The sequence below is a fragment of the Juglans regia genome, chromosome 6 (assembly GCF_001411555.2).
Source record: "Juglans regia cultivar Chandler chromosome 6, Walnut 2.0, whole genome shotgun sequence".
Classification (NCBI taxonomy): domain Eukaryota; kingdom Viridiplantae; phylum Streptophyta; class Magnoliopsida; order Fagales; family Juglandaceae; genus Juglans; species Juglans regia.
Genome location: NC_049906.1, coordinates 30,497,783 through 30,523,909, shown reverse-complemented (window position 1 = coordinate 30,523,909; position 26,127 = coordinate 30,497,783). Strand labels below are relative to the sequence as shown.

The following is a 26,127-nucleotide window of genomic DNA, read 5'->3' as shown; positions in this document are numbered from 1 at the left end:
AAGAAAAAAAAAAAAAAGGAAGAAAGCAGCTAACAGAGCTAGCCCGCTTACGTGTGGTATTGGTTTTTGAAGATAACTGAAAAAATGTAAGTAGGAGAGACGTATTTATGTATGTTACTAAAGCTGGCTTGGAATCTGGATATATATGAAATGTATGCTTCATTTGGTTATAATAATGGCAGTCTGAGTTAGTCTACATACAGTTTTCAAATAGGGTCTGTTCATACAAGTCCATACAGTTATATTTAAAAAAAATTTTAAATTACAATAATATCATTTTTAAAATGATGTTTTTTTTTTCTTTTACCTCTATTCATCAATAGAACTGCACAGCTCCCACTCAAGACTGCAAATAGACTAACTCAATCGCAATCTTTTGGTACGATATGCATCATTTGCTATATATATGCTAAGATTCCAAGGTGACATTTTAGAGTATATATCCCATATGAACAAGCAAACTGATATGGCATTATACTTTGAGCTCCACCGAAAGATGATAGATTATGCTACTTGATAAAGCATATATATATATACTGACTTTTCTGTTTCTTTTTATTACAAAAGCTTCTGACAAAGAAATCTTCCTAATTGACTTAATGTGTTATTCGGCTGATTCACTTTAGTGTTATTTTGAATGAGAACTTCTATAGTCATAAAGAGTTATATAAAAATAATCTTACAAATTAACATAGTTTCATGTGATCTGTTAGATCTACTTTACAATAAAGTAACTTTAAAATCTGACGAATCACATTAAGCCACATCAGTTTGTAGGATTACTTTTGTGTAATTCTTTTGTGGCTAAAGTATTTCTCATTTTGAATACCCTCCCTCTCTCTTCCAATTAGTAGTTCTTATGATTATTCAATTAATAGGCAAAAAAATAAAAATATAGTTTCCAAAGAGAGAGAGGTTTGAAATTTTCTGCTACTGTGTAGGTATTACATTCATTCTCATTCTATATGGTTGTGTCAATAAAATGTTACAGGCTTTTTGTGAATCAATGGCCTCAAAAACTCAGTTTGGCAGTAAGAAATCCAAGAATAGAATCATGAGGACAGCTGCTGCCCTCTAAGAAATGATTAAACTCGGCTGTAATCATTGGATCAAACAGTTCTTTCGCATGCTAGATCTTTGGAGTGAAATGATTTCCTTCTTTATATAATGAATCAACTTTAAAGTAGCAGGCCCCAACACTAGGACTCCCTCTTTTCTTTTTTATTGTAATTTGTAAGTACAATTTTGTTGGTAACTATTTCAGATCTCAGATCAGAGGTAAGTGCATGGTGTGAAATCCTTTCACGTTTGCTATTCATTTCCAAGTTTCTTTTTACCCATCTCTCTCCTCTATAAATTGAGATGGAACCCCAGCCAATGGCAACACAAGCCCTCAGCACATCTTTCCAATCTCTCTCTCTCTGTCTCACACACACACACATATCTTAAGCTATCCTCAAGTGAGTGAAAATGAAGGCATCAAACATTGCAGCAGTGTGCACTCTGCTGGTGGTGCTGCTCCTGGCTGAAGCAGAAGTAACTATGGCAGCAACATGCAACCCAACACAGCTAAGCCCTTGTGTGAGTGCAATGACAACTTCAAGTCCGCCATCTTCTCTGTGCTGCAGTAAGATCAAGGAACAGAAGCCCTGCCTTTGCCAGTATGTCAAGAACCCTAACCTCAAAAAGTTTGTAGACTCCCCAAATGCAAGGAAAGTTGCAAGTACTTGTGGAACTCCCTTCCCCAAGTGCTAGATTGGTTAAAAACATTCTCAAGGAAGTACCAGTACTCCATCCTAATATGCATCATGCTTCTTTGGTGCATTATGTGAAGGGTGGAGATTAGTAGAGAGTTTAAATTTATGTTTTAAAGTACTTGGTGTGGTCTGTCCTATATGTCATATGCTATTAGAAGCAGTACTGGTTGTGGTGGAATAATGTTGGGTCATGCGCTCATGTTCCCACAGTGAGTCCTGTTGGCTTGGTTTATATATCCTTTAGATATACTTGTTTCAAGGCCACTAATTTATGCATTATCAACATCAATGGTGAATCTAAGCTACTTGTCCTTAAGCCTTTACTCACCCTCTCTCTCTCTCTCTCTCACACACACACAGGCACACTAGAGCAGCATTAAGCATGCAGGAGCATTTCCCACTATAGACAAAGTGCAAGAATATGCAATCAAGCCTCGAGTAAACGTTTAAATAGAAATCTGAAATTGAAAAGGGTCCATGATATCTTCACAACAAACACATTTAGGAGAGGGACAATTTCATGCTATGCAAAAGATAATTTTCTTAGCTAAACAAGTTTAACTCCAATATTCAGACATCATGATTTTGTACCCTCAAAGGGCGAGGATGAAAGCAGAATAAATCGGTCTGCAAGTTTATATGACAGCAGATCATACAAATGAATACAGTTTTTGATATTCCATCCCAGACGTTTTAACTTCATTCCTCAAAAATGGAATTAATAAGCCTTTGCTGACGAAATGCAAGCCATGAACAAGATACTAACATGCTGTGTTATTTTTCGCACATCGGTCCGCAGGTTGGAAACGATATTCCGTAAAATTGACATGCCGCAAAGTAACAGTTTTGAGTGTACTAGTGCCTAAATTTTGGTTGTGGGATTGTACTAGAAAAATTAAGATAATGGCATTCCAAAACCAGACGACCTCTATATTGAAAATTTCAACACATGGGAAGCCTTGGGAATTTATTCTTTTACTCGTATATGAACATTTAAAAAAATATATCTCTCAGCATGGAAAATCAGTCAGATAAAGAGAAATAACTAGACATTTTGGAGGAAAGCTCCAAAATTCATTTACAAGAGAGATAAAGAATCTAAAGTTACTTGCAAACAAAATTTAATTTCTCACAAATGAAGAAGGTTTGAGATTTGATCCCAGCCCATAAGCCATGACCTCTTATCAGATGGATGCACAAAATTAAGCGCGAACATCTCCTTTGAAATGTTGCCACCTTCACAGAAGCCTACAAGCTTTGCCACTATTTCAGCACTCTCCTGTACATGCTCAGCATCATGGGGATCTGTCCAAAGCTTGTTTAGGAATTGTATCCTCCTATGCTTCCCATCCAGTGGGACATCCCATTTAATGTACAATGCATCTCTCTCATCAAATGTCAAACGCGAAGTCAACCGCTTTGCCAGGAACTCCCTTTCACGCTTCAATGCTTTAATACTGCACATAGAACAAGACATGGAATGGAATCCAATTTTTCAGTCACTTGGACCAACCCAACCTTGAAAAACCAAAAGTGATGATTAATTTTAATTTCAATAAGCTGTCTGAGAGGAGAGAGAGAGAGAGATAGACAGAGACAAGACCATGATGACAGAGAAATTGGAGGATCGTCTCCTATGTGAGCTGGGCTCGCATTCCCGAGTTCTGCTAGGTGCTGCTGCAACCATGTCAAGCGCCTAAGCTCCACTTCCATGTAAATTTGATCAGCTGGATCCCCCTTGAATAGCGAATAAAACTGTGTCCGATGAATAATGGACACATGGCACACATCCCACAACTCAATTATCTGCTGCCTTTGTTCCCTAAAAGTTACTTGCCATGAAACCTGCGGCATCACTGGCTCAAATATGTTTTCTTCGTCCTCTACATTGTACCCAGCCGCTTCATTTGCTTCAAGCTCCAGCACCTAGAGGCCATATAACAAATGTATATATAAAACGATGGGAAGGCTGAAGTGACAATGAGTGAGTTACATGAATTTCCGAATGTAGGGGACTAAAATAGGAAGAAATTACTACAATAAGTAGATATTATATACCTGGCAAACAAGTAGCTGTTTTTGGTATTGAAGTTTGGCCACACGTTCTTTCAGTTCAGTTACATATGCTCTTATGCTTCTTACATTCTCTTCTGCTGCATTTTGGAACATCTTCTGCATTTTCTTCATGTTAACTGAACTAGAACGCCTATAGCCTGAGTTGTTTTCCTTAGATGAGGCATCTCCTCCTTCTTCACTCTTCGTTGGTGTCCCCTTTTCAGACTCTGTCAGAGTCTCAATGGATACATTATCATCATTCTCAGGAGCTCTATTTTCAATATCAGAATCCAAAACTTGCTCAGGAGTAGATAAAGGGGAGCAAGGATATCTTATAAAATTTTTTCGGTTGGTAACATTACTTGAACCCAAAGGAAGTAACTTCTTCTTTTTTGATTCCTTCTTAGTCTTGGGTGATGATTCACTGTTATACTGCTGATACTTGCTTGGAAGTGACATTACCAATTTGTCTATAGACTTCTGAACACTTTCAAGCTGCTCCTCAAGGTTGGCAATGCTGCTGCCCTGCGAATGAAGTCTCGTGATTTCTTCCTTCAGATTAGCACTGACACTCTTATTAGGAGCAACTAAGCCTCCAACTTCAACTTCTTTTGGTGCGGAACGCACAGCACACATTTCCCTTATTTCTGCTTGCAGCTTGGCAATTGTTTCTGCTGCATCCTGGTTACCCTGTCTATGACAAGCCACTTCCTTTTGTAGTACTTCCAGTGCACGATTTGCTTCTTCTCCAAGCTGCTCCTGGAGATGTTCTAGTTTGCGTATTTCATGCATAAGCGTGAATGGAGCAGTTGATGATTGCCTCATTGACTGCCTTAACATCATACTTCTTACTTTATCACCACAGCCTATGTCCTTGCCTTCAACTTTTGGTGATAGTGCACCAGTATAGGACAGACACTTCTTCACTGATGGACAGGGTGATTCAAACGGATTTGAACTCTGAACAGTATAAATGTAAGGGTAAGTTGAAAGAACTCCTTTTATATTCTTTATGTGAGAAAGGTTAAATAAATTAGGTATCTCATGTGTTTGTGAGTGCATGTAGGAGAGAGAGTGAGAGACCTGCTGGTCCTCCTGAAGTTTCTTGCGTAATTCATCCACCTGAGATTGTGCAAGATCTCTTTGGCGTTTCAAATCTTCAATTTCCATCTCCATCTAGACATGATCAAAGAACATGACATATATATTGCCGATTCTACTCCCCCTCCATTAAAGGTCACAATTTAGAAATGAATTGTATTTACCTGCTGAAGTTTGAAATCTCTTTCTTTTGTTGGATCAGGAGTGCGCAGTTCTGCTTCCAGCCTCGCTACTTCCTTCTGTAAATGTTTCACTAGCTGCTTGTCTGAAACAACCTGATAAAACGTTACATGGAAACAAGGGTCACTGTTTGTGTTTTATTAATCCATTGTATATGCAACTTAACAGAGTCAGAACTAAGCAACATTACCATGTTTACTTGTGCATTATTTGTCACTTCCTTCGCCCGTGTGGCAAAGAAGAGTGTGTTTCGAGATTGTTCAACATGAGTCAGCGCTGGACTCAAAGTACATATGATGGCAGTGCGTGCATTTCCACCAAGTGAGTGCTGCAATATGCGAGTAAGCTTTGAATCTCTATAGGGTATATGACCAGTTCTTTTACCAACGCTGCATTTACAAGATTTAAGTGTGTACAGAATTATTAAATATCAGTATAATCAAAAGCTAATAAACCTACATGGTACTTAACAATTATTTAAACTACACTTGTTTAGAAGGTCAAGATTCTAAACCAACTCTTTTAGCATACTATAACGAACTCCTTTGCCCAGGCCAAGAAGTCAAGGGCTTAACAGATTTGATACTAAGGGCTGAGAATTCTCAAAATTCTCATAATTTTATGAGTTCTAGTAATTTTATTCTCAAACATCACTCAATTGCAAAACACTTTTCAATTTCAAATTTTTAATTGTTCAACTTTTTCATCTAATTATTACTTAATCATTATTCAAACACAAAAAATTAATACAATTTTTACCAACTTCAAAAATCAATAAAATTCAAACTTCAAAACAAAAATAATATTAAAAAATTATTTTCAAACAAATTTTTGAACAACTGTTCAACTTTTTCATCTAATCATTACTTAATCATTATTCAAACACAAAAATTAATACAATTTTTACAAACTTCATAACAAAACCCAAAAATCAATAAAACTTTTACAAACTTCAAAACAAAAATAATATTAAAAAATTATTTTCAAACAAATTTTTGAACAACTGTTCAACTTTTTCATCTAATCATTACTTAATCATTATTCAAACACAAAAATTAATACAATTTTTACAAACTTCATAACAAAACCCAAAAATCAATAAAACTTTTACAAACTTCAAAACAAAAATAATATTAAAAAATTATTTTCAAACAAATTTTTGAACAACTGTTCAACTTTTTCATCTAATCATTACTTAATCATTATTCAAACACAAAAATTAATACAATTTTTACAAACTTCATAACAAAACCCAAAAATCAATAAAATTTTTACAAACTTCAAAACAAAAATAATATTAAAAAATTATTTTCAAACAAATTTTTAACTTTATAATATTTTTATTCAACTTTTTCTCTCTCCTTTCCCAAAAGCCAATAAAACATCTTCACTCAGACCTTAGGTCTAACTTGTGCTGCTGATTTATATTTGTTCTGCTGATCTTCTGCACCTGATCCTATTTTCTAGAAATCTACACTATTCTTAAGCTTCCAACAAAACATCAAAACTATATGGATTCAGCTAAATCAAGAAACATGTTGCTAGAGTCAAAATTTCAAGTACCATTTCTACATTTTACATGGCAGGAAGATCTATGTTTCTTTTATAGAACCCAATAGCGACATGTGAAATTGCATTAGAAGGAAAGCCGGTCATAAAATATCAAATAAATAAGAAAATAGTACATAGTTTGGAAATGAAAGAAAGCTTTGAAATATATACTCTCCATATAGAGATATATGCTATTTTAGATTCTGACCTGAGCTTTCTGATTACTGTGGTAAGTGTCATCAAGCTAAGGTTAATATGGCATCCTTCCCTGAGCCTAGCACCATCTGCCTGTGTCTGTGAAGCTCTTTCACTCCCAGCCAGATCAACAAAATTCTGCAGATTACAGATATCGATGATTTATATCAGAAGCGACCATTGACAATTTAATTCAGAAGATAAAAAGGCAAGAATCTTTTATATTTACCAAGCTTGCAACGAAAGACCTCACACAATCAGAATTTTCACGGAGACTACTTTGAATTGTCTGTATGGATTTCCAATGAGCAATTTGTTAGATGAAAATTCGTAATAGTATTGAAGAAATCAAGATACACAAGACTTACCAGCCTTATTATCTGGTGTGACCGAGAGCTGTTATCATTAAGTGCAGTTTCACCAACTTGCCTTTGAGCTACAAAATCAAAGAAAAACACTTGATTCCAGCCAAGACATAACCAATAACAAGGAAGCTAAACCAAACCGCGCTCAAGGTTATAAGATTTTACCCTCACAAATACTGATCAATTGTCTCAAGTGTTGATCATCAGTTGCTATTTCCTCTACCAACTTCTCAACCATAGTACCTTTCTGTATGCAGGGATTGAAAAAAATTCCAGCCGATGAGGGGAGAGAAGATCTCTCAAAAGTCAAAGTACTTGGTTCCTAACAACAGAAAAAATTCACAGATACAATACCTCTGGATCATCCAACAGCTTCAGATTGCGACCAGATTCTGAATTTAGCAGGTCTCTTACATTTTCATTATATATTTCAAGTCCAGAAATTTTTATTGTGAAATCTCTCTCGGGGGTCTGCAATCATGCCACAAAATTAATTTCAAAGCCATACTCTCTTCTCAATGCTTATATTTACTTGCTGTGTAACTTCATGAACAAGAGTCAGTGGACGAGAGAGCCATTACGGAGGGAGGGAGGATGCCATGGTCACCTAAAGGTTTTATAAATTTGTCATTGATGCTTATATTTCTTCCTATCTTTGCTTAATTTACATATAGACCTGTATATGGCCCTGATTAAATTTTAGAAACAATAAATTAAGAAGGTAGTCATACAAATAAAATAAAATAAAATAAAATTAGGCCAGAAAGCTCAATTTTGAAGTAATTTATAGAAATCAATGTTGAATAAAATAATGAGGAAAATGGTAATTCTTCATGGATACACTTAATTTTTTTTTCTTTCTTTGTAGTTTTTTTATTATGAATTCGGTTTAAAATTCTTCAATAAGACTTTTATTTTAAAAAATACAATGCAATTATCATGGTGTCACACTATAATCTATGTTGGCTTCATGCCAAAAAAAAAAAAGTCTCTTGTTTGAGGCCTCCTCCCCCGCCCCCAAAAAAAGAAGAGTTCTACACTCCGCCATTGTATGGAACTCAAGCAACAGCTGAAAGTTAGGAAACAAAAATTTTAGAAGGTTCCGATAAAGCTTACATTCATTATATGCCTGTAGATATCATTAACAGCTTTCTCTGTTATTCCTCTCATTGTGTATGTCTTACCACTGCTAGTTTGTCCATACGCAAATATGGTTGCTGCAATATAGATAGCATGGTTATTTTCAGAAAACAAAACTAAAGAGTCAGTCAAGTTTTCCCTACCATTGATGCCCATCAAAGCAGACAATGCAACGTTCTTTACTCCTTCCTCATATACTGTTTCAGTTAGACTCGCATGACCAAAAACTTTATCTGCAATAAGAACAGCCAAGAATTTTTGGAAAAAGAAGAAGAAGAAGAAGAAAATGATGACAAGATTTGACTTAACAAATATTGGAGCGCAGATAGAGATGTCATTAAATACCAAAACTGAATGGGGCTGGTTGAGCTGATCGATCCTGAGGTGGGGGTTTGTGCACAATTGTATGATCATCGATGCACTCCCATGCCACTTGGTCTTTGGCTAAGAGCTCCCTTTTGCTTAGCGGTCTTAACCGTACTGTAACTACAATCTTTTCTTCCCTAGTTCTTGGCCCTCCTGGAGTTGATGCTGGTGTCCTATCTATCTTTGAAGCTGGTGTTCCTGGTGTTCTGACCGTCATTATTATGTTTTAACCCCTTTTCTCTACTGCACAAAAGTTGAACTACGAAGAACACCAAGCAGAAGTGTGAAACTAGGCCTCTCACACAAGAGGCTGTAGAATCAAACTCTCTGGGGACGTGACGTTAAACAGGATGCAGCAGCTGCCAGATACAAGACTTTTCTGTCAAAATCAACCTTGGGTTAGACTATGACGACAGAAGTAATCAGATAATTACTTAAACAATCAGATTAATGAAGATTCTTTATCAAATGAAACTCATCACAAAACCTCTAAAAGGTGTATTGAAACGTGCAAAGGAAAAAACCAACCAATGCAAAAACGGATGAAAAGGGAAAGCTAGATTATGCTTATATACATTTTCCCTCTGGTTTAAACATCTCTTAATTGTTTCCCAGAACACTTCAACTATATTAGAAAAATTAGAGCGACATAGAAATGAAAAAATAAAGAAGAACAAAGAAACGGTGCAAATTTTCAACTTTGAAATTTAGGACTGAAACTTCAAAATAAAGTAAGAATTTTCATTAAAACTTGAAAGTTACTGAAACTAATATATAACAGTCCATTTTGTTAGGCACTTGTGTACAGGATTTCAAGATGTGGAATTCTGTCATATTCCTCGAGAAGCAAATTCTGTAGCACACACATTGGCTAGATTTTGTAAGAAGTTGGAGGATACTAGGATTTGGTGGCGTTCAATTCCAGAATTTGTAAAACAATACGCTATTCTTGAAATGTCTATGTAATTGTACTCTTGTAAAGCTTGATGTTTAATGAAATTGCTTCAGTTAAAAAAAACAAAAAAGCATATACAATCTTCAGAAAGCCACAAAATTTTTAGATCTTCTGAGTAGAAATTCAAATAAACTTATCAGATTGGAAATTTGTAATTATTTCATTTATTCCTCAGTTTGAGGAAAACTACATGAATAAAGAAATTGACCGCTTTCTACAAATTTCTTCTCATTTTCAACTTCAGGTGAGATTTAATCTCCACAATTGTTTCATATCTGCAGACTAATACCTCATAATTTCAAATAAAAACCTCCAAAATGTTAAGTGTTCGAAGTTGACGACTCTTAGATAACCAAAAAGATCAGAAAGTTTCCATTTACAAACAAAGATCAAAGGGTTCTCCTCAAATCATAAAAGGAAACTCAATCAAAAACCAAAGTTCATTCACTTTATCATCATTGGCATCGAATTCAACCTCAAAACTAGCACAAAAAAAGGGAACTTTAATCACCTAAAACATCCACTGCGTTTTCAGCATCGAATGCTAGGATAAACAAATAAAAAGAGAACACTCACGGAAGTGTCCCAAAACGCGAGAATTTGTCGAGGGAGCACTCAGATCCGAGCAGAAGGAACCAAATGAAGCAATCAGCAAAATTTACGAACACGAACAGCAGAACTATGTTTCTGAAAGAAATTTAATACAGACAGAGAGAGACAGATTGGGAAAGTTCTAGAGAGGGAAAGAGAGAAGAGCGTTAGAGAGAGAGAGAGAGAGTGTGTGAGCTTCACTCCGAAATGACAGATGAATGATGATGATGCGTTTTTTCTAGGGGCTTGAACAAAGAGCAACTCTCTCCCTGGCCAATCAATGTATTTGAATTTGGGGCCCCCAACGGCTAGTTCTTCTTTCTCCGTTATATTTATTTATTTATTTATTTATTTTTCTCGTTCCAATAAATATCTCCCTCGCCCAATCGCCGACGACAAAGCGGTCCCCGGCTTGCAAGCTCCAACGGTTATCTTTTACTTTTACTTTTTTCTTTTTTTGTTAATTTAAATGATTTATGGTAGATTGTTAATATATAAATATATATTTAATAAAAATTTTGCAAGCCGGTGTAAAGTGAAAGAATAGAAAATGATAGATACACAATCATTTTTATAACTCTTTATGTAATTATATTTTAATAAATATTTTTTTAAAAATAATGTCATTTTAGATGATAGAACAACAACTATTTTACAACTTAAATACAACTTTATATTAAAATTATTTTTTTTATTTTAAATAATAAAAAAAACACTACGAAATTAGCAGCTTAAAACACATGAGAAAAATAGATATTTTAATATCTAATTGTTAGTGAGTTGTGACTCCTTACAGAATATTAACAAGAGAAGTGTTAGACTTAGGTTGCGTTTGGATAGTGAGGTGATCTCAGATATTATATGAATAATAGTAAAAAATTAATGAAAAATTATAAAATATTAAATAGTTGTAAATTGTAGTAAAAAATAAATAAAAAATAATAATAAAATAATGAATAATAGTGATGTATTCTCAGAATATTTTAAAAATATTCTACTATCCAAACTAGCCCTAAGAATTCATATCCGACTTTCTATAGATTGTTTAGCAAAAGATTTGAAGAAAAGTGGTTAAAAGCTTATTGCATCATGCTCCTTAAATTTGAGATGCTAATGTTTAATCATCCTTGTTTCTTTTCTTTTTAAGGAAAAAAAAACGTTTTTTTTTATTGCTTCTATTTCAAATCAAAAGTTATTTATCATTTTTTAAGCGTGGCCTTCAAAATTTAAGCTATTTTAAATATTTTTCCTACCGATTTATATTTTTTTCATTATTGTTACATTTTTAATTATCATTTGAAAATGTATTTATTATTATTTATTGTTGTCTTGGGAAAATAAAAAAAGATTTTTAAAAGTGGGATGGATGTTGTTTTGAAATAGTAGGTAGTTTTTTTTTTTTTTTTTAATCAAGCATATTATATAGAAATAAGTAAAAATACAGAAGCTTAAGATGGATCATTTCCACTATCAATATACAAGAAACAACTATTTCATCTAAGGGTAAGCGCACATCAATTTTGAGATCGATGAATTTTAGCAAATCTTCATCCTTGTTGATGATGAGAAATACGTTGAATGTCCTCAATAATAGTAGAGATGATCCAGAAGGGAGTGGAGTATGTGCTCTCAATGGCTGTAAAGACCAATTGGGCATCCCCTTCTATTATTGCTAGATTTTGAGAACTAGCCATATTGGAAGCTAACAACACAGTTTTAGCTTCTGCAACTAGAGGAATTGTGGTTTGTAGCTTTTCCGTTTTTATTCCAGTATGTCTCCCATGTGGTTCTTTCGTATTGCTGATGCTACTAAGAATTGATCACATACTGCTGCATCAAATGAGAGAAGCTTTGATAGTTTAAGGGCAAGGGGTTCCCTCCTTCTTCTTTGCTGTGTTGTCTTAGCTTTTCTTTCCAAGCTTCCATATAATCTTCATAGACGTGGTTTAGCTGGATCTTTGCCTCTTCGAGTGACAAGGAGGTATGATTGTGAATATTGTCGTTTCACTTCCTTCAAATAAAATCTAACATTATAACTACGAACAATTGGAAATGATGTTTTTCCTCATTACATAACCCCAATTCCTTTTTCGGGTAAATGATCATTCTAATCCAATCCGAAATTGGATTGATCTCACGTTGGGGGCTTGAGTCTTCGAGCAGTTGGATGGTCAGTTGAGATTGAGGCAATTCCGTGATGTCAAAGGGTGGTGGGTTTGGAGCAAACAATACAGATGAACTATCTGGAGCAAGCGATGCTGAAAGATTGCTATCCTAGGCCAGTAAGGGGCTACACTCAGCTAAAGAATGAAGTTGCATTGGGCTAGCTAAGGTTTGTATGGACTTGTTGGAGAATTCAGCCTTCTTTCTAGATAGGTACTGATGGGGTTAGATTGGACTTATGATAATGGGCCTATTAGTATGGAAATCCTGAGGGCCCATAACAGTGGCCTTGTCTCAATTGGGGATGAAGAATTAATAATGGGCTCACCTTGATGGGCACGATGAAGTCAAATTTTGTATTTTTGCTATTGTGTCTCATATCCTTGTATTGCCGAATAAATCTGTCTCCATTGAGACTTCCTTGGCGGGTGTTTTCTAGTTACCTCGATCGATGAAGTGATGTCTTGAGATTTCTGCACCGAAGACTTTATTCCTTCTGCTGCCTATGCATCTGGACTTGAGGACAGAATTGAGATTTAGCTGCGGAATGAGGTAAGGTTGCTAGATTCAGTAGTTGGCTCACACAGTTAAAATATTTACTCTTCTTGGTGGAGAATTAAATGAGCTTGGATCACTGCAGGTAAACGGTGTCTAGGAGCTTGCTGAAGCTATTCGCATGGAGCTTTCGCCTGGCTTCTGAGAATTCGATGGAGATGGGAAGAAGTGCAACAATTATGGTTTATTGACAGAGATGGTCTCAAAGTGACCACTGGTAAGGTTATGCTGGCCTCTCAGTATGATTTGGTTGATTTCATGTTATTTACTCACAAACTAGCTTGTTTCCCTTTGTTGAATTTGTCATAAGACACTGTCGTTGGAGTGAGATTTTCCATTTGCTCTATTTCTTCATATTGCCCACTGTCTGTTTGTTGAAAAGCCTGTGTTTCCTTGGCTACTATTATATTCAGCTCTGATCCATGGGCCATATTTGAGTCTTGTTTTAGGGGGGGAGAGAGCTTAGGTAACCACAGAATATTTGGGAGTGACCAAGTCTTCCACCTGCATAGCAAAAATCTGACAGTTTTTCATACTTGATAGCTACCCATATTTTGTGGTTTCCTAGCCTTGTCATCATGAAGCCTTGTTGAAGAGGTTTGGTTATGGCTAATTCAACTTTGATCCTTATGAATTTTCTGAAAGCCAAACCGTAGAAAGGGTCTTCTTCCACCTTAATCAAAGTACCAAGTGCTTTCCCAACTTCAATTGCATTGTTGAGAGTTATATGATCTAGAGGTAGACCATGAATTTGCACATTGAAAATTGCGTGATTTAGATTGATTTCATGAAGAGTAGCATCGAGAGACCAAGGTTTAAGAATTAGCATCGAGCTTAGGTAACCACAGAATATTTGGGAGTGACCAAGTCTTCCACCTGCATAGCAAAAATCTGACAGTTTTTCATACTTGATAGCTACCCATATTTTATGGTTTCCTAGCCTTGTCATCATGAAGCCTTGTTGAAAAGGTTTGGTGATGGCTAATTCAACTTTGATCCTTATGAATTTTTTGAAAGCCAAACCGTAGAAAGGGTCTTCTTCCACCTTAATCAAAGTACCAAGTGCTTTCCCAACTTCAATTGCATTGTTGAGAGTTATATGATCTAGAGGTAGACCATGAATTTGCATATTGAAAATTGCGTGATTTAGATTGATTTCATGAAGAGTAGCATCGAGAGACCAAGGTTTAAGAATTAGCAGATGCCCTTTAAAATTCCAAGGGGCTTGATTAAAAACTCTAAACTTATCTTGGAAGGATCTAAAAGTGAATATGAACTTGTTTGTATCCATGTCTTCAATGAGGAAGTTTTGGATGAAGTTCCATGAAGCTTTAATACTACAAGGAATAGCATACTTGTTCAAAGGTCTATCTGCTACCAACTTTCCTATCAAGGTTTTGTTTGAGGTGGTTTTTGTTGACTCTGGTGCAAGGTGGAGGTTGAGATCATGCCATGACAAAGCTTTAGTTTTGGTGGATGAGAGAATCCATGTCCATCGGGTGATGGAAGCTGTCGCAGAGATGGATGGTTGATGACTGAAGTGTTGTAGAAGAGATTGTGATCAACAATAAGTGCAGATAGCTAGAGATCTCTTGTGCATATTTGATAACTAATTATGTGAAAATGAGTAACAATATGTGCATAACATTGTTTTCCACCTCCTAGAAAGAAGAGCTCTGACTTCTTTCTAGCCAGTCTCACTGAGGAGTATTGTAATTGTAGGTAGTTAAAATAGAGAAGTGATAGTTGAGTTTTTGGGGAGGTGGATATGTAATTGTGCATGCTAGTTGTTGGGTACAAAATGTGTTTGAGAGAAGTAAAATGCCTTGCCAGAGTAATATTAGATATAATTATAGATTATACAAGTGTCACACACTCATTTTGAAAAATATTAAGGTATACCATTAAAAAATTATTATTTTTCATGTAATTTTCATATTTACTGACTTTTTTTAAAAGAAATACGTAGTATTTACACACTCTACAACTGTAAATATCATTTCTCTACAAATAAAGGCCAACTAAAAGAAGTGACAAAGGAATAGACAATAAATCAAGGAGAAGTAGTTAGAAAGTGGGACATGACATAAAACAAAACACTTCTCCATTCTCCTCCTTAGATGGCTAATGCAACATATTGTTTGAGAGAGTATGAGTACTGTATTTTTATCATCATTATTCAGCAAGCATCACAGTATTTCAGAATTATCTAATAATTTTCCTGGTAAATGTTATGATAATCATTAAAAATAAGAAATAGTTACAAGTCCAAATAACTAAAATAGCTGAAAGAAAAAAAAAATGGTCGAATCACCTCTACATTCTACCACTTGGGAAGATCATGACCCACCACACTCATTACTGTGTACCTAAGTTCCAACCATTTTGGCGTGAGTGCGCCACCAACCTCACAAGAGGGGAAATATGTTTAAGAGTATCATTTGAGACACGGGGCTATCCATATCAGTTTAGTGATGGATATAGAGAAATGATATTTACAATCTTAGAGTGTATAAATTCCACACACCCGCTTCTCATAGAACTGCTCCATCCACAAGACTTGATTTTTTTTTCTGCGAGTGTTCCCGGTGTTCGGTTCCTCTATGCTCCATGTAGGCTCTCTGTCAAGGTTCCCAACCTGACTTGATCAACAATGGTCTTGTATGTTACAACAGTCTCATCACCACTCCTAACCAGATGGAAGGTCTCCTTTCTTTGTAATACTTTCACTGCAATCAGCATTGCTTGCAGAAAACCAAATCATTCATCGTCATTGCCACTCCCGAATACCAGAACATAAACTAACAATTTTTCCCTTGAGAGACACTTACTGTATAGACTTCTACTTTCTTTCTGTTATAAAGCTCAAGTCACCTCAGGTAGCCACAAAAAGCTTCATCCAAACTAATCACTACTATCTCAAAACAGAAACATAAAATAAATTGAAACAGCCAAGTAATTTAAACATCAACTGCTTCATCCTTCATCACCTCACTACATATCAGAATAAACATATAAGCTTATCAAATGGATCTGGATTGCCAACCTGAACCATTTTATACATCAACCAAAATCACACTGAAACTTGTAACCACCTATTTGTTCTCTCATGGAGACATAAAATTATAGGTGTATCAGACAAAGGAATTGATAGGACCTTATTATGCAGGCTATCAGATTCTAGGAGCATAACAACATATTTAGCTCGGCCGCCATGAATCATCTCCATCTTCTCTGTTTGTCTCTTTTCCCCACTTCTTCAACGTATGCCATTGATCTTTTCACTTTTTTCATCCTTTTGTATTGTATTGTCTTTTTCTCTTCTTTTTTAAAATAGGGTTTTGCTTGTGATGATCCACTTTTTTTTTGTCTTTTTTGCATGTAGTGGGAATTCCACATCAAATAAACTCCATCAAGTAAACTTTTAACCCAGCTTGACCACGCATTCAACAGGGAACTTAAAAGCCCTATGATTTGTGGCAAGGAAATTAAAATAATCTAGCTGCATGTCATTGCTTGATTTCTTCATCCCTCCTAGTGCATGCCATGTGAAGCAAAGAACTTGAAATCTGGGTGATTGACCTGAAGCAGTCTTAGCCAGCTGTCTGCAGCCTGCATGAGGGAATTCGCCAGTTGAGACTCACTAGCCCCATGTTGTGCCCACATGCATCCTTTTAACTTATAGGATGCCATCCCAAAAGCACGCATGGAAATCTTGGGGACATCGTCGATCTCACTAGGATAAATTATCGAGGCCTGGGTGCTTCCACTACCTGGAAAAAATGGAAAGAGGTCCCTCCTTAAGAGTTAAACGGTTGTCTTTGTCTGAAAGTTCAAACATCTCATACAAAATCAGGCATTTGAACTAGTTAAATACCGGCAGAATTATATTAAACATTAATTGCCATATTTGATATGGAATACTTTGGCTTTATACAAATATATTGCACGAGAGAGAAGAGGAGGTAGGAGGAGGAGCAGGAGAAGAAGAAGGATATCGTCATATAGATACCCAATTCACATGCTCATATCCATAAGGACAACACTTTGCTTATACGTTGGGGTTCAAAGGGATTACATGCTGTCAGTAACCTAAGCTTCGTTTAAAGGCCCATTCAAGGAGAAAACTAACAATTAAAATGTTTTGTCACAGCAAAAAAAAATAATAATAATAAATAAGAAAGAAAAGAAAAGAAACCGCAATAGCACCACAATGCTAGTTAGTTAAAGGCTAAGATTACCTGTCATGGGTGCAGAAAGGGTATGGTATGTTAAAAAGCAAGCATCCAAATCTTTCAATGTAGGACCAGTGGGTATTCGGTATATAGGATACCTATAAAAACTATCATCAGACCAAATGAATCCTGGAATGATACAAAGCAACATAAAAGTATAGATTACATTTAAATTTTACCATGCCACGGACATCCAACTGGCTGGCAGTAAATCACAACTTCTTAAAGTCCTCAATCCAGGATACCGGCATGCAAGATCTAATATCTGCACAATAATGCAACAACTAAGATGCAGAGCTCAGACCATAAACTTACAGAAGCAATCACAATCAACAAAATAACTAACCTTGTCAGCTAATGGTTCACGGCAATAAGGGAGATCCTGCTCAAGAAACTCAAAGAGCAGCCGACCTTGAGAATTCCCTGCTTCAAAATCATCACTGGAAAAGCCTTGTTGTCTTGCAGTGTGATCATTTGTTATAGACAGTCTAGCCAGTCTAATTGGGACCTCACCTCTTAGATGGTTATGAACCAACTGCTCTCTTGTAAATTTTATGCCTTTATCACTTTCATGGTCACTGCTTCCATCACTGCTTGAATCCCTATAGTAGTCATTGTCACTCTCTTCACCAGCTTGCCTAATTAAATTACGAAGTCCAATTTGGTTAGAAGGCAAAAAATGTACCCTACAATTAAATCTATTACACTAAGAATCAAACAAAAACTAGATAGGACATTACAAGAAACTTGAAATGAGATTAGAAATGAAGCACTCGTGATTGTTGAACATAAACAGAGAAGAAATAGGAAAAGGTAACCAGGGGATTACAACAACAAGAAGGTAAAAAACTTTTAGGAAAATAAAGTATAAAGTTATAAACCTATAAAATTTTTCATTTGTTTATTTCTGCACAAGGAAAATATAAACTCGTAAATTATTGAAGACTCAACAGTAAAAGTGAAACTACTTTACTAATGAATTAGAATACATTATGTGGATCAGGGGCAAATGGAAGAATATTATCAAAAGAAGTATCCACGAGAAAAATTGAAATTGATAACAATACCATTCAGTATTTGAAGACTACGTACATATTGGCTGTTCAATCAATCATGAACAAAGAGTAATATGAAGCCAAAGGAAATACTGTTGGCCTGGCATATCCACTAATCCTTGACAAAAAAAAAAACAAAAACAAAAACAAAAACAAAACAAAAAACAAAATCAAGCAATTTTCTAAGTCATAATAATTTCTTTGTAGTATAGAACTCATTAGATAACTAAGAGTCAATTAAACTATAATGTCAAGAGAGGATTATAAATGCATGGTACGGAATTCAACATAACCAATTTCTACATTAAGAATGTCAAGAGAGACTTATGGATACACATTAATAAACTAAGCTCTAGTACCCATCAGTGCAGTATAAGAAAGCGCTTTTCTACAATTGATCTGAAAGAAGCAAGCAAATCAAGAATAACAACCCTAGTTCTCATTTGTTTTTCAGCTAACTGGCCTTGGTTGAATTCAGATTCGCTGGAAAAAAAAAATCTTTCACTTCCATTGTGACAAAAATTTAATTCAAAAGAACCAATTGCTTCGAGCATATGTTGTATTAATAATGCAGCACTATTTTTACCAATTAAAAAAAATTAATTTTGCAGTTCTTAAGTTTCTCCATTTATCAGTGTATAAACTTCAAAAGAACAAGCATACCATGCTAATTACAAGAGAAAATAATGCAAATCAAAGTAACAAATCCAACACGCAACATTAGCAAAGTTTGTTGGGCTTCTGGTTTTTAATTTCTAGTTTTGAACAATGCTACAGGCAAAGAGCTATTCGACAATGTTCTCTGATCAATGTATGCTAAATTAACATATTCCTCCAAGTGGGTGTTTCACAAGACACTAAAACATACATAATGATTTATCTTTTTCTTATAAGGTAAAACGATATATACACAAGGGTTCATCTTTTGATCACAATTTCTTCACACTCGAGCACTTTCTGATTACCTTTCTTTCAAATCTCATTGTATCCTAATAAACAGCTTTCCAATTTGACTAGTTTTGCTTCCTCTGAACTGAAACAACTTCTGAGCAAACTTTTCCTTCTGGTGTTTGTGGACATAAGCCCAAAAACAAAAGGAGTTTGTAGACAAGAGATCCTAACTATCCCTTCACCTAATTTATTTATTCATTATGGCTTGGTTAGATTTCAGATACTATGGACCACGAAATTTTCTACCGGTATATATAAGCACTCAAATCTCGCAAATCATCCGTATTCTACATAACCTAGCAATTCAGTCTAAAAAAACCTCAAATTTATAAATCTCACCTGATTCATGACAGTCACATTGATTTGGGGAAGGTTTGTAAGTTGTAAGGAGAATTCTTTTACACCCTTTGAATATCCTGTGATGTTTTCAGTTAGTATGGGCATTCAACGTTCTTGAAACCAGACCATGTAACCAGTAAGAGAAATTCGTTTGCCACACTTAGAGACCTTCTAATGCTATATTGACAGTGACATCATATATCAGCTTACTGCATCATTAACTTTTATTACAAAAACACACCATATAAAAGTAAGTAAAAAATTTGACACAAACGATGGTAATGGTCAAGGCCAAATTGGGGGTACAGGGACAGTCAAGTTTGTCAGACAATGAGTTTTTCCCCTGCCCCTATCATTTAGAAGCACCCATAATCAACATCCTTGTTCGTATAGAAGCACCCATAATCAGCTTATTTGAACAAGATAGAGATATCGGCATCCATGGATAGCACATCTTTCAATTAAACAATGCAAAAATAACTAACAAAGACGTTCCAATTTTCATATAAGCCAAACAATTCAACTGTCATAAAGAAGATTGATGAAACTGATTCTCAAGTTGAAAATGTCGATGGAAAAATTCAAATAAACAACAGAAACACACATATCCAACTAGGAAATAGCACTACCTTGGCTTAGCATTTGACCTTGTAGCAGGCTCGCCATACAATTGTATGCCAGATAAATATGGAACATAATATTGAACAACAGAATCACCCTCATTAAGTACAAAAGGCACTCCCACCCCGTATGCACTCCGTTCCTTAAATGTTTCCCAAAGATCATTCAACATGAAGTATGGTTGAAACTCAACATCACAAGTCCTCAACCCCCTCATTGTCGTCTACAAGAAAACAAAAATCAGAATTTTTTTTTTATCAAACCCCACAAAATGAGCATCACAGCTATGTAAAAGTCTATGCAAAGTTGAGAAAACATAGGAGGAAAATTAATTGAAAAAATCACCTCCTATACAGTACACTCTTTATAAATACTGAATGCTACTAAGCCCAATATTCAAATTTATGATGCCCGATACTTTCTCCTACAGTTACTCAGAAACCAAACATAATTGCAACGAATCAAGAAGAAAGATAAGATAAGAGATCAACCTTGGAGAAATACTGGGCCGGGACGAAAGGCGTGGTGGACTCCAAGAACCTATCAAGGTTACTGGCAGGCTTTAGAGGAAGCTCCAAAGGCTTTGTCAATGAATTTGGAGGGTCTTTGCTCGTCGGAGATGAATCCAGCCTCTCAGTCTCATCACCCTTTTTAACTCTCCGAGCTTGTTTTTGCTGATTCTGATTTTTTCTGCCTTTCGATGGGACGTAGAACCGGTTCTCACCGCGCAGAGGCCCAAAGCGCATCCCAGTTCCCATCATTTCCACCGTTTGATTGCTGAGAAGAGTGAGGAAATACGATAAAAATGTAAAAAGAATAAGATTCTAAGATCTTCTGCTTTCTGCACGCCTTTTTTTTTTTTTTTTTTATCAGAAAGAGAATGGAAAACCCAACTGATCACAAATATACTATCACAGGGCGTTGTCTGGAGGCTTTAGCTTTGTCAAAGTATCATCTGTCAGGAAATTTAAAAATCGCTTAATTTTCCAGGGGTTTCCTTTCGGTTTGAAAGTATCCAAACACCGAAGAGAAAACCCAATAACAGCTTGAGAAATCCCGGACTGGATCAGATAAGCGTTTCAACTGATCAGATCAGAGAAACCCAGAAATCTCAGAAACTTGTATTCAAGATAAAGTAGCGAAATTTAGATGAGAACGATTCAAAGCGAAGATAAGAACCACTGTGGATTGAATGAGACCCAAATGGGTTTTGGGTGAGCGAAGAAATCAAGCTCAAGGCGTGAAGGAAAGCACAGACAACAGAGAGAGACAGAGAAACAAAGAAGGTTTCAACCGGAGAGCAGACCAGTGTCATACAGAAAGGCATACGTATACTAAAGTATTTTCCCTTTCTTTTGGCATATTGACTTTATTATTTTATTTAGAGCAATGCTATCTATAGTTTTTATTTTGAAACTGTATTATAAGATTAGTTAATTTTATTTTTAAATTTTTTTAAACTTATAATAATATTCTTATTAAAATGATTTTTTTTTATTTAATAAAAGATTTGTACATACAATCCCTATGTAAATAAAATTTCTCTTTTATTTAACACTATTGATTAATTTGATTATAGGATATCACAATGAAAAATTGGACTTCTCAAAAAATAAAGAATGGAAAATTGGAATGCTAAATTTGCAAATTAAATTAATTTTCTAATCTTATTATCAACAAAAAATAATTGGTACATAATCTCATAAACATAAAAAACGAATTACTCTTACGTGAGATTTGGATAATGAGATAAGATAAGATGAGATTTTTTAGATCAAAATTGAATAAAATATTATTAGAATATTATTATTATTTTACCATTTGAAAAAGTTAAATTGTTTATTTTATTTTATATCAAAATTGTAATGATGAGGTGAGATGGATTGAGATGATTTTATTATCCAAACCTAACAGTCTCGTTTGTTTTCGCAGATAAGATAAAATGAATTGAGACAAAAATTAAAAATTGAATATAATATTGTTAGAATATATTTTTTTAATATTATTATTGTTTTAAAATTTTAAAAAATTGAATTGTTTATTTTATTTTGTATATAAATTTAAAAATATTATAATGATTAAATAAGATAAGATGTATTGTAAAAACAAACAAGACTATAATAATTGTGTAAAAGATTTTACGAAGATGAAATCTTTTAATAAAATAAAAATATAACCTCAACCATACATCAAAAATAATTAATAATAATTCAAACTATTGAAAAATCTTTAAGAATTTTTTTTATTTTCTTTTTGTTAACAATAAATGCAACACAAAGGACTTCATTGGGCTCATCAATTCAGATAGCATTCTTGTTTAAGCAAACTTAATTAATTGTGGAGTTTTGATGTGATCACATGTAGCAGGAGTGATGTTATGATCACACCTAATTCTCATGCCAGTTGTTTATAATAGATGTATGATATTCTCCATTTTAGTTTATATTTTTTCTTCCATTTTAATTTATAGATGTAGAATCAATAAATTTGTAAAATATAAATTTGGTTCTTAATTTTCTATATTTATGTAAAACATTTATATAAGATAAATGACTTAGCCAGGAATAAATTTCATAAAAGTAAATTTATAAACTGACAGGTTTGATAATGTACATTAAATTATAAATCTACGTTTATTATAAAGTAAATATAACATATCATATAAAATCATATCAGTTTATTAATTTACTTTTACAAGATATAAAATAAATATCTTAACCACGAAGAAAAATGGTTAATATATGAAATCAATATTCATTAGTGCCTCTCTAATAAGAACAAGGAATATTTCGGAGTGAAAGCATAACAAAATTCCTTGCTTCATGTAAAAAAAAATATACTAAAAATGTTTAGAAAATAATTATATTTTATATAAATTAGAATATGCGAGAACTATAAATTCAAAGATCGTATATAACATTACTCTAATCAATAATTCATTTCAATTTCACAAAGTCTCTCTAAAATTTCAATAATCAGTAATATCTTATCTTTCACGTAAATAAAATAATTGGAAATGACAGAAAGGAAGCTGGTGATTGGTTGGTTGTTGTGGAGTATATTTACAACATGGTATTTTCTGACACGTGCAGGAATCGAGTAGGTACGACACGTCCATAAAGCACAGTTTAAACCACTTCCATTCCAAACAGTCCAAACATATCCATAATGGCCACCTTAGAGCATTGGCAATGGCCAATTCTAAATTTTAACTAGAATATTATATTTTAACTATAACATAGATTTATAGCTAAACTAGTTCACATTGGACTAGCTATCTTAAAGTCTAAATAATAATAAAATATTAAATATTTTAATAATAAAATTTTTTTTATTATTTTACAAATTTAATTAATAACTTTATTAAAAAATAAAATTATTAATTTTCAATTATTTTTTCCCTCAACCTAATTATTCAATAAATATATTTTGTAAACCATTCACCCAACAATCATATATACAAACATACCAACATTTCTTCTACCCATAAAAACAGTCCACTAAAATTATAAAACAATCCACAGCCATATAAAAATAGTCTACTAAAATCCATCAAAACAGTCCACTAATTGCAAAACAGCCCACTAAAATTACAAAACAGTCCACTAATCCATCAAAGCAGTCCAATAATTACAAAACAGTTCATTGCCATTAGAAAAACAGTCCACTAATCCATCAAAACAGTCTACCCTTCCATCAAAACAGTCCACTAAATATACAAAAACAGTCCACTAATCATCAAAACAGTCCAATAATTACAAAACAGTCCACTAATTACATCCCACATGTGGCTGGGCAGCCACTAAATTCTCAAAAAATAATGTACTACCAACACTAGAAGTTAGACACCTCCATAAGGTGTCGAAGGAGATGTAGATGTACATCCGGAATGGAACTTCGAATCCTTAAAAATTGCTAATTGAATATTACTGAAATATTCTTGTTGCATGGCATTCATGCCACGTACATCTAGCATCATTATCTTTAGTTCAAAATTCTTCTGCTCTAGTTCAAATTTCTTCTCCTCTAGTTCAAGCTTCTTCTTCTTTAGTTCAAATACTTTCTCACTTTTTTCGTCTGCTTTCAACATAGCATTTCTCCGCTCTTCCATCGACGTCGCTCTATCCTCGGTCATTTTAGCTAACGCTTTTTTGATCTCTACCTCTTTGCCTTCCATCGACTTCCGCTTCCTCTCCCTTTCTTTCTCTACTTTTTTTCCTGGAGGTCTCTCAGTAAGAACCTCCAGGTCCTCCTCGGCTAAATCAACATCAACTTCACCAACATATTTTTCTTGTGGCTTTCTCTTCTTACCAAAGGTAGATATGTGTTGCTGCCATTTTGGTTGGTGTCTCAAAAGACACCAACAATGTTCCATTGTAAAATTAGAGCCTACCATCTCTTTGTACAACATCTTGGCCTTCTCAATCTATAAAGGTGAAGGAATATGTTTTAGTTCATAAATAAGTCCAACATAAATTCATGATTAAAAATCCAATAATTACATACCTTGTCTTGCTCGGTTGCACCACTCGGGTGCAATGACTCTACCTGTGCTATATATGCACAGAACTTATTTGTCAATTTTTGAATCGTGGACCATCGATTCATCAATGAGCCCTCAGAACGGTCAACAATGTTTGATTTTTTATATTCATGGTAAAATGTGGTAATTCTTTCCCACATTTGAGTTGACTTTTGATCAGTACCCCTGATCGCATCAATACTAATGTTGAGCCAAGCTGATACGAGGAGATTATCCTCCTCTACAGTGAAAGATGCACCTCTTTGAACTTTTTTTGAATGATGCCTCTTTTCATCGTCAGTCGTGGTTGCTTGGATCACAACATTAGAATGTTGCATTGGGGTGCTATTACAACCTCCTCCCCCACTTTGTAAGAGAGTGGTGAAGAATGGGTCATCCTCAAAATGTGTATCCATCCTTGAAAAAGATGAAATTTTCAAGGAGTCAGAAAATTGACCCAATATAAGTCCAAATTCACAAGATTCCAGCATATTCACAACATTCACTGACTTATGGCAGATTGGGTGCAGTTATAACACTCCTATTTCTTTGTCAAATACAAATATACCATAAAGTAGCATACAAACATGAGCCACATTTCTTCTACCCATAAAAACAGTCCAATAATTACAAAACAGTCTATAACACTCCTATTTCTTAAACAAAGACAAATATACCATAATTTCTTTCAGGAGCATTAAGAATGGCATGGTTAGAGTTTGAGCTCTAGTTTGTGGATGGTGTTATCAATTATTCAGTTTTATTTGAAGCTAACTCTATTTGATTAATGTACTTTTTTCAATATATATTTTTAATCTAGCAATATGCTTAAATCGATGATTATAAGGTCTAAAAAGTAGAGTAGCACTGCTCATGATCTTATATCGATGATTATAAGGTCTAAAAAGTAGAGTAAAAACTGGATTAGGATAGTAAGAATCATTATTTTCTTGCTCATTAGATTGCCTTGCAAATGCCGCTTGCCATTTCAACGAATCTTAATTCCCTTTTAATTCATTCTATATGTATTTATTTGTTCAAAGATACGATTAATGATTTTTTTAAAAGAAATACTTCATATTATGTTGATGAGTAATTCTAAGAAGAAGCTTCAAATGCATAAATTATGTGCAAACCTTTTATAAAAAAAAGTAAACTAAAAAAAAATTACACGTTTTTATTGTGGAATTTATTTTTTAATAAAAATTTTATGTTAGATTTGTACTTTGAAATTTGTATATATCATTATTCTTATGGTCAATATTAATTGTAAATCAATTCTTAAATCATTTTTTATTTTTAAAAAATATCAACTAAAAAATCAATGAATAATGTCATATGTATAGAAGTGAATGAGAAAGGGAAATAAATCTGATTTTTCATTGATATATATTTTCATTGATATATGCCTTGTACTTTTTTCAAATTTT

General features: G+C 34.2%; 3 protein-coding genes across 4 annotated transcripts; all 3 read right to left on the bottom strand.

The window, feature by feature from the left end:
- Positions 1-2,636: 2,636 nt before the first annotated feature.
- On the bottom strand, positions 2,637-10,505 carry LOC108998604 (kinesin-like protein NACK1). The gene is made up of 15 exons (XM_018975197.2): positions 10,242-10,505; positions 8,690-9,089; positions 8,488-8,577; positions 8,321-8,421; positions 7,559-7,675; positions 7,370-7,451; positions 7,208-7,275; positions 7,069-7,128; positions 6,853-6,977; positions 5,284-5,482; positions 5,078-5,188; positions 4,896-4,988; positions 3,816-4,772; positions 3,361-3,683; positions 2,637-3,214 (listed from the first exon to the last, which is right to left on the bottom strand). Exons 2-15 carry the CDS (start codon positions 8,925-8,927, stop codon positions 2,887-2,889), a joined length of 2,892 nt encoding a protein of 963 aa, XP_018830742.2. The 5' UTR covers positions 8,928-9,089; positions 10,242-10,505; the 3' UTR covers positions 2,637-2,886.
- A 5,633-nt stretch (positions 10,506-16,138) lies between these two features.
- On the bottom strand, positions 16,139-21,548 carry LOC108998596. Of its 2 annotated transcripts, XM_035691145.1 has the most exons (7): positions 21,070-21,499; positions 20,667-20,952; positions 20,184-20,398; positions 17,556-17,847; positions 17,389-17,474; positions 17,216-17,307; positions 16,139-16,747 (listed from the first exon to the last, which is right to left on the bottom strand). In XM_035691145.1, the coding sequence occupies exons 2-7, from the start codon at positions 20,934-20,936 to the stop codon at positions 16,509-16,511; spliced, it is 1,194 nt and encodes a 397-aa protein (XP_035547038.1). In that variant the 5' UTR covers positions 20,937-20,952; positions 21,070-21,499; the 3' UTR covers positions 16,139-16,508. The 2 variants fall into 2 exon arrangements, with proteins under 2 accessions (XP_035547038.1, XP_018830728.1); XM_018975183.2 differs by having other exon boundaries at positions 20,667-21,548.
- Positions 21,087-25,113, bottom strand: LOC109020721 (glutathione S-transferase T3-like). The gene is made up of 3 exons (XM_035690757.1): positions 24,682-25,113; positions 24,236-24,601; positions 21,087-21,236 (listed from the first exon to the last, which is right to left on the bottom strand). Exons 1-3 carry the CDS (start codon positions 25,111-25,113, stop codon positions 21,087-21,089), a joined length of 948 nt encoding a protein of 315 aa, XP_035546650.1.
- Between the last annotated feature and the right edge of the window lie 1,014 nt (positions 25,114-26,127).

Coding starts and splice junctions, on each gene's coding strand:
- LOC109020721 (XM_035690757.1), bottom strand. CDS start 25,113: ATGGATACACATTTTGAGGATGACCCATTCTTCACCACTCTCTTACAA. Junction 24,602..24,681: donor GTGCAACCGAGCAAGACAAG/GTATGTAATTAT, acceptor TCACCTTTATAG/ATTGAGAAGGCCAAGATGTT. Junction 21,237..24,235: donor CAGACGAAAAAAGTGAGAAA/GTATTTGAACTA, acceptor TATCTGATCCAG/TCCGGGATTTCTCAAGCTGT.
- LOC108998596 (XM_018975183.2), bottom strand. CDS start 20,936: ATGATGGGAACTGGGATGCGCTTTGGGCCTCTGCGCGGTGAGAACCGG. Junction 20,399..20,666: donor CGGCCCAGTATTTCTCCAAG/GTTGATCTCTTA, acceptor GTTTTCTTGTAG/ACGACAATGAGGGGGTTGAG. Junction 16,748..17,215: donor CCTTTCTGCACCCATGACAG/GTAATCTTAGCC, acceptor CATTTTTTCCAG/GTAGTGGAAGCACCCAGGCC.
- LOC108998604 (XM_018975197.2), bottom strand. CDS start 8,927: ATGACGGTCAGAACACCAGGAACACCAGCTTCAAAGATAGATAGGACA. Junction 4,773..4,895: donor AACTTCAGGAGGACCAGCAG/GTCTCTCACTCT, acceptor TATACTGTTCAG/AGTTCAAATCCGTTTGAATC. Junction 3,684..3,815: donor AACAGCTACTTGTTTGCCAG/GTATATAATATC, acceptor TATGGCCTCTAG/GTGCTGGAGCTTGAAGCAAA.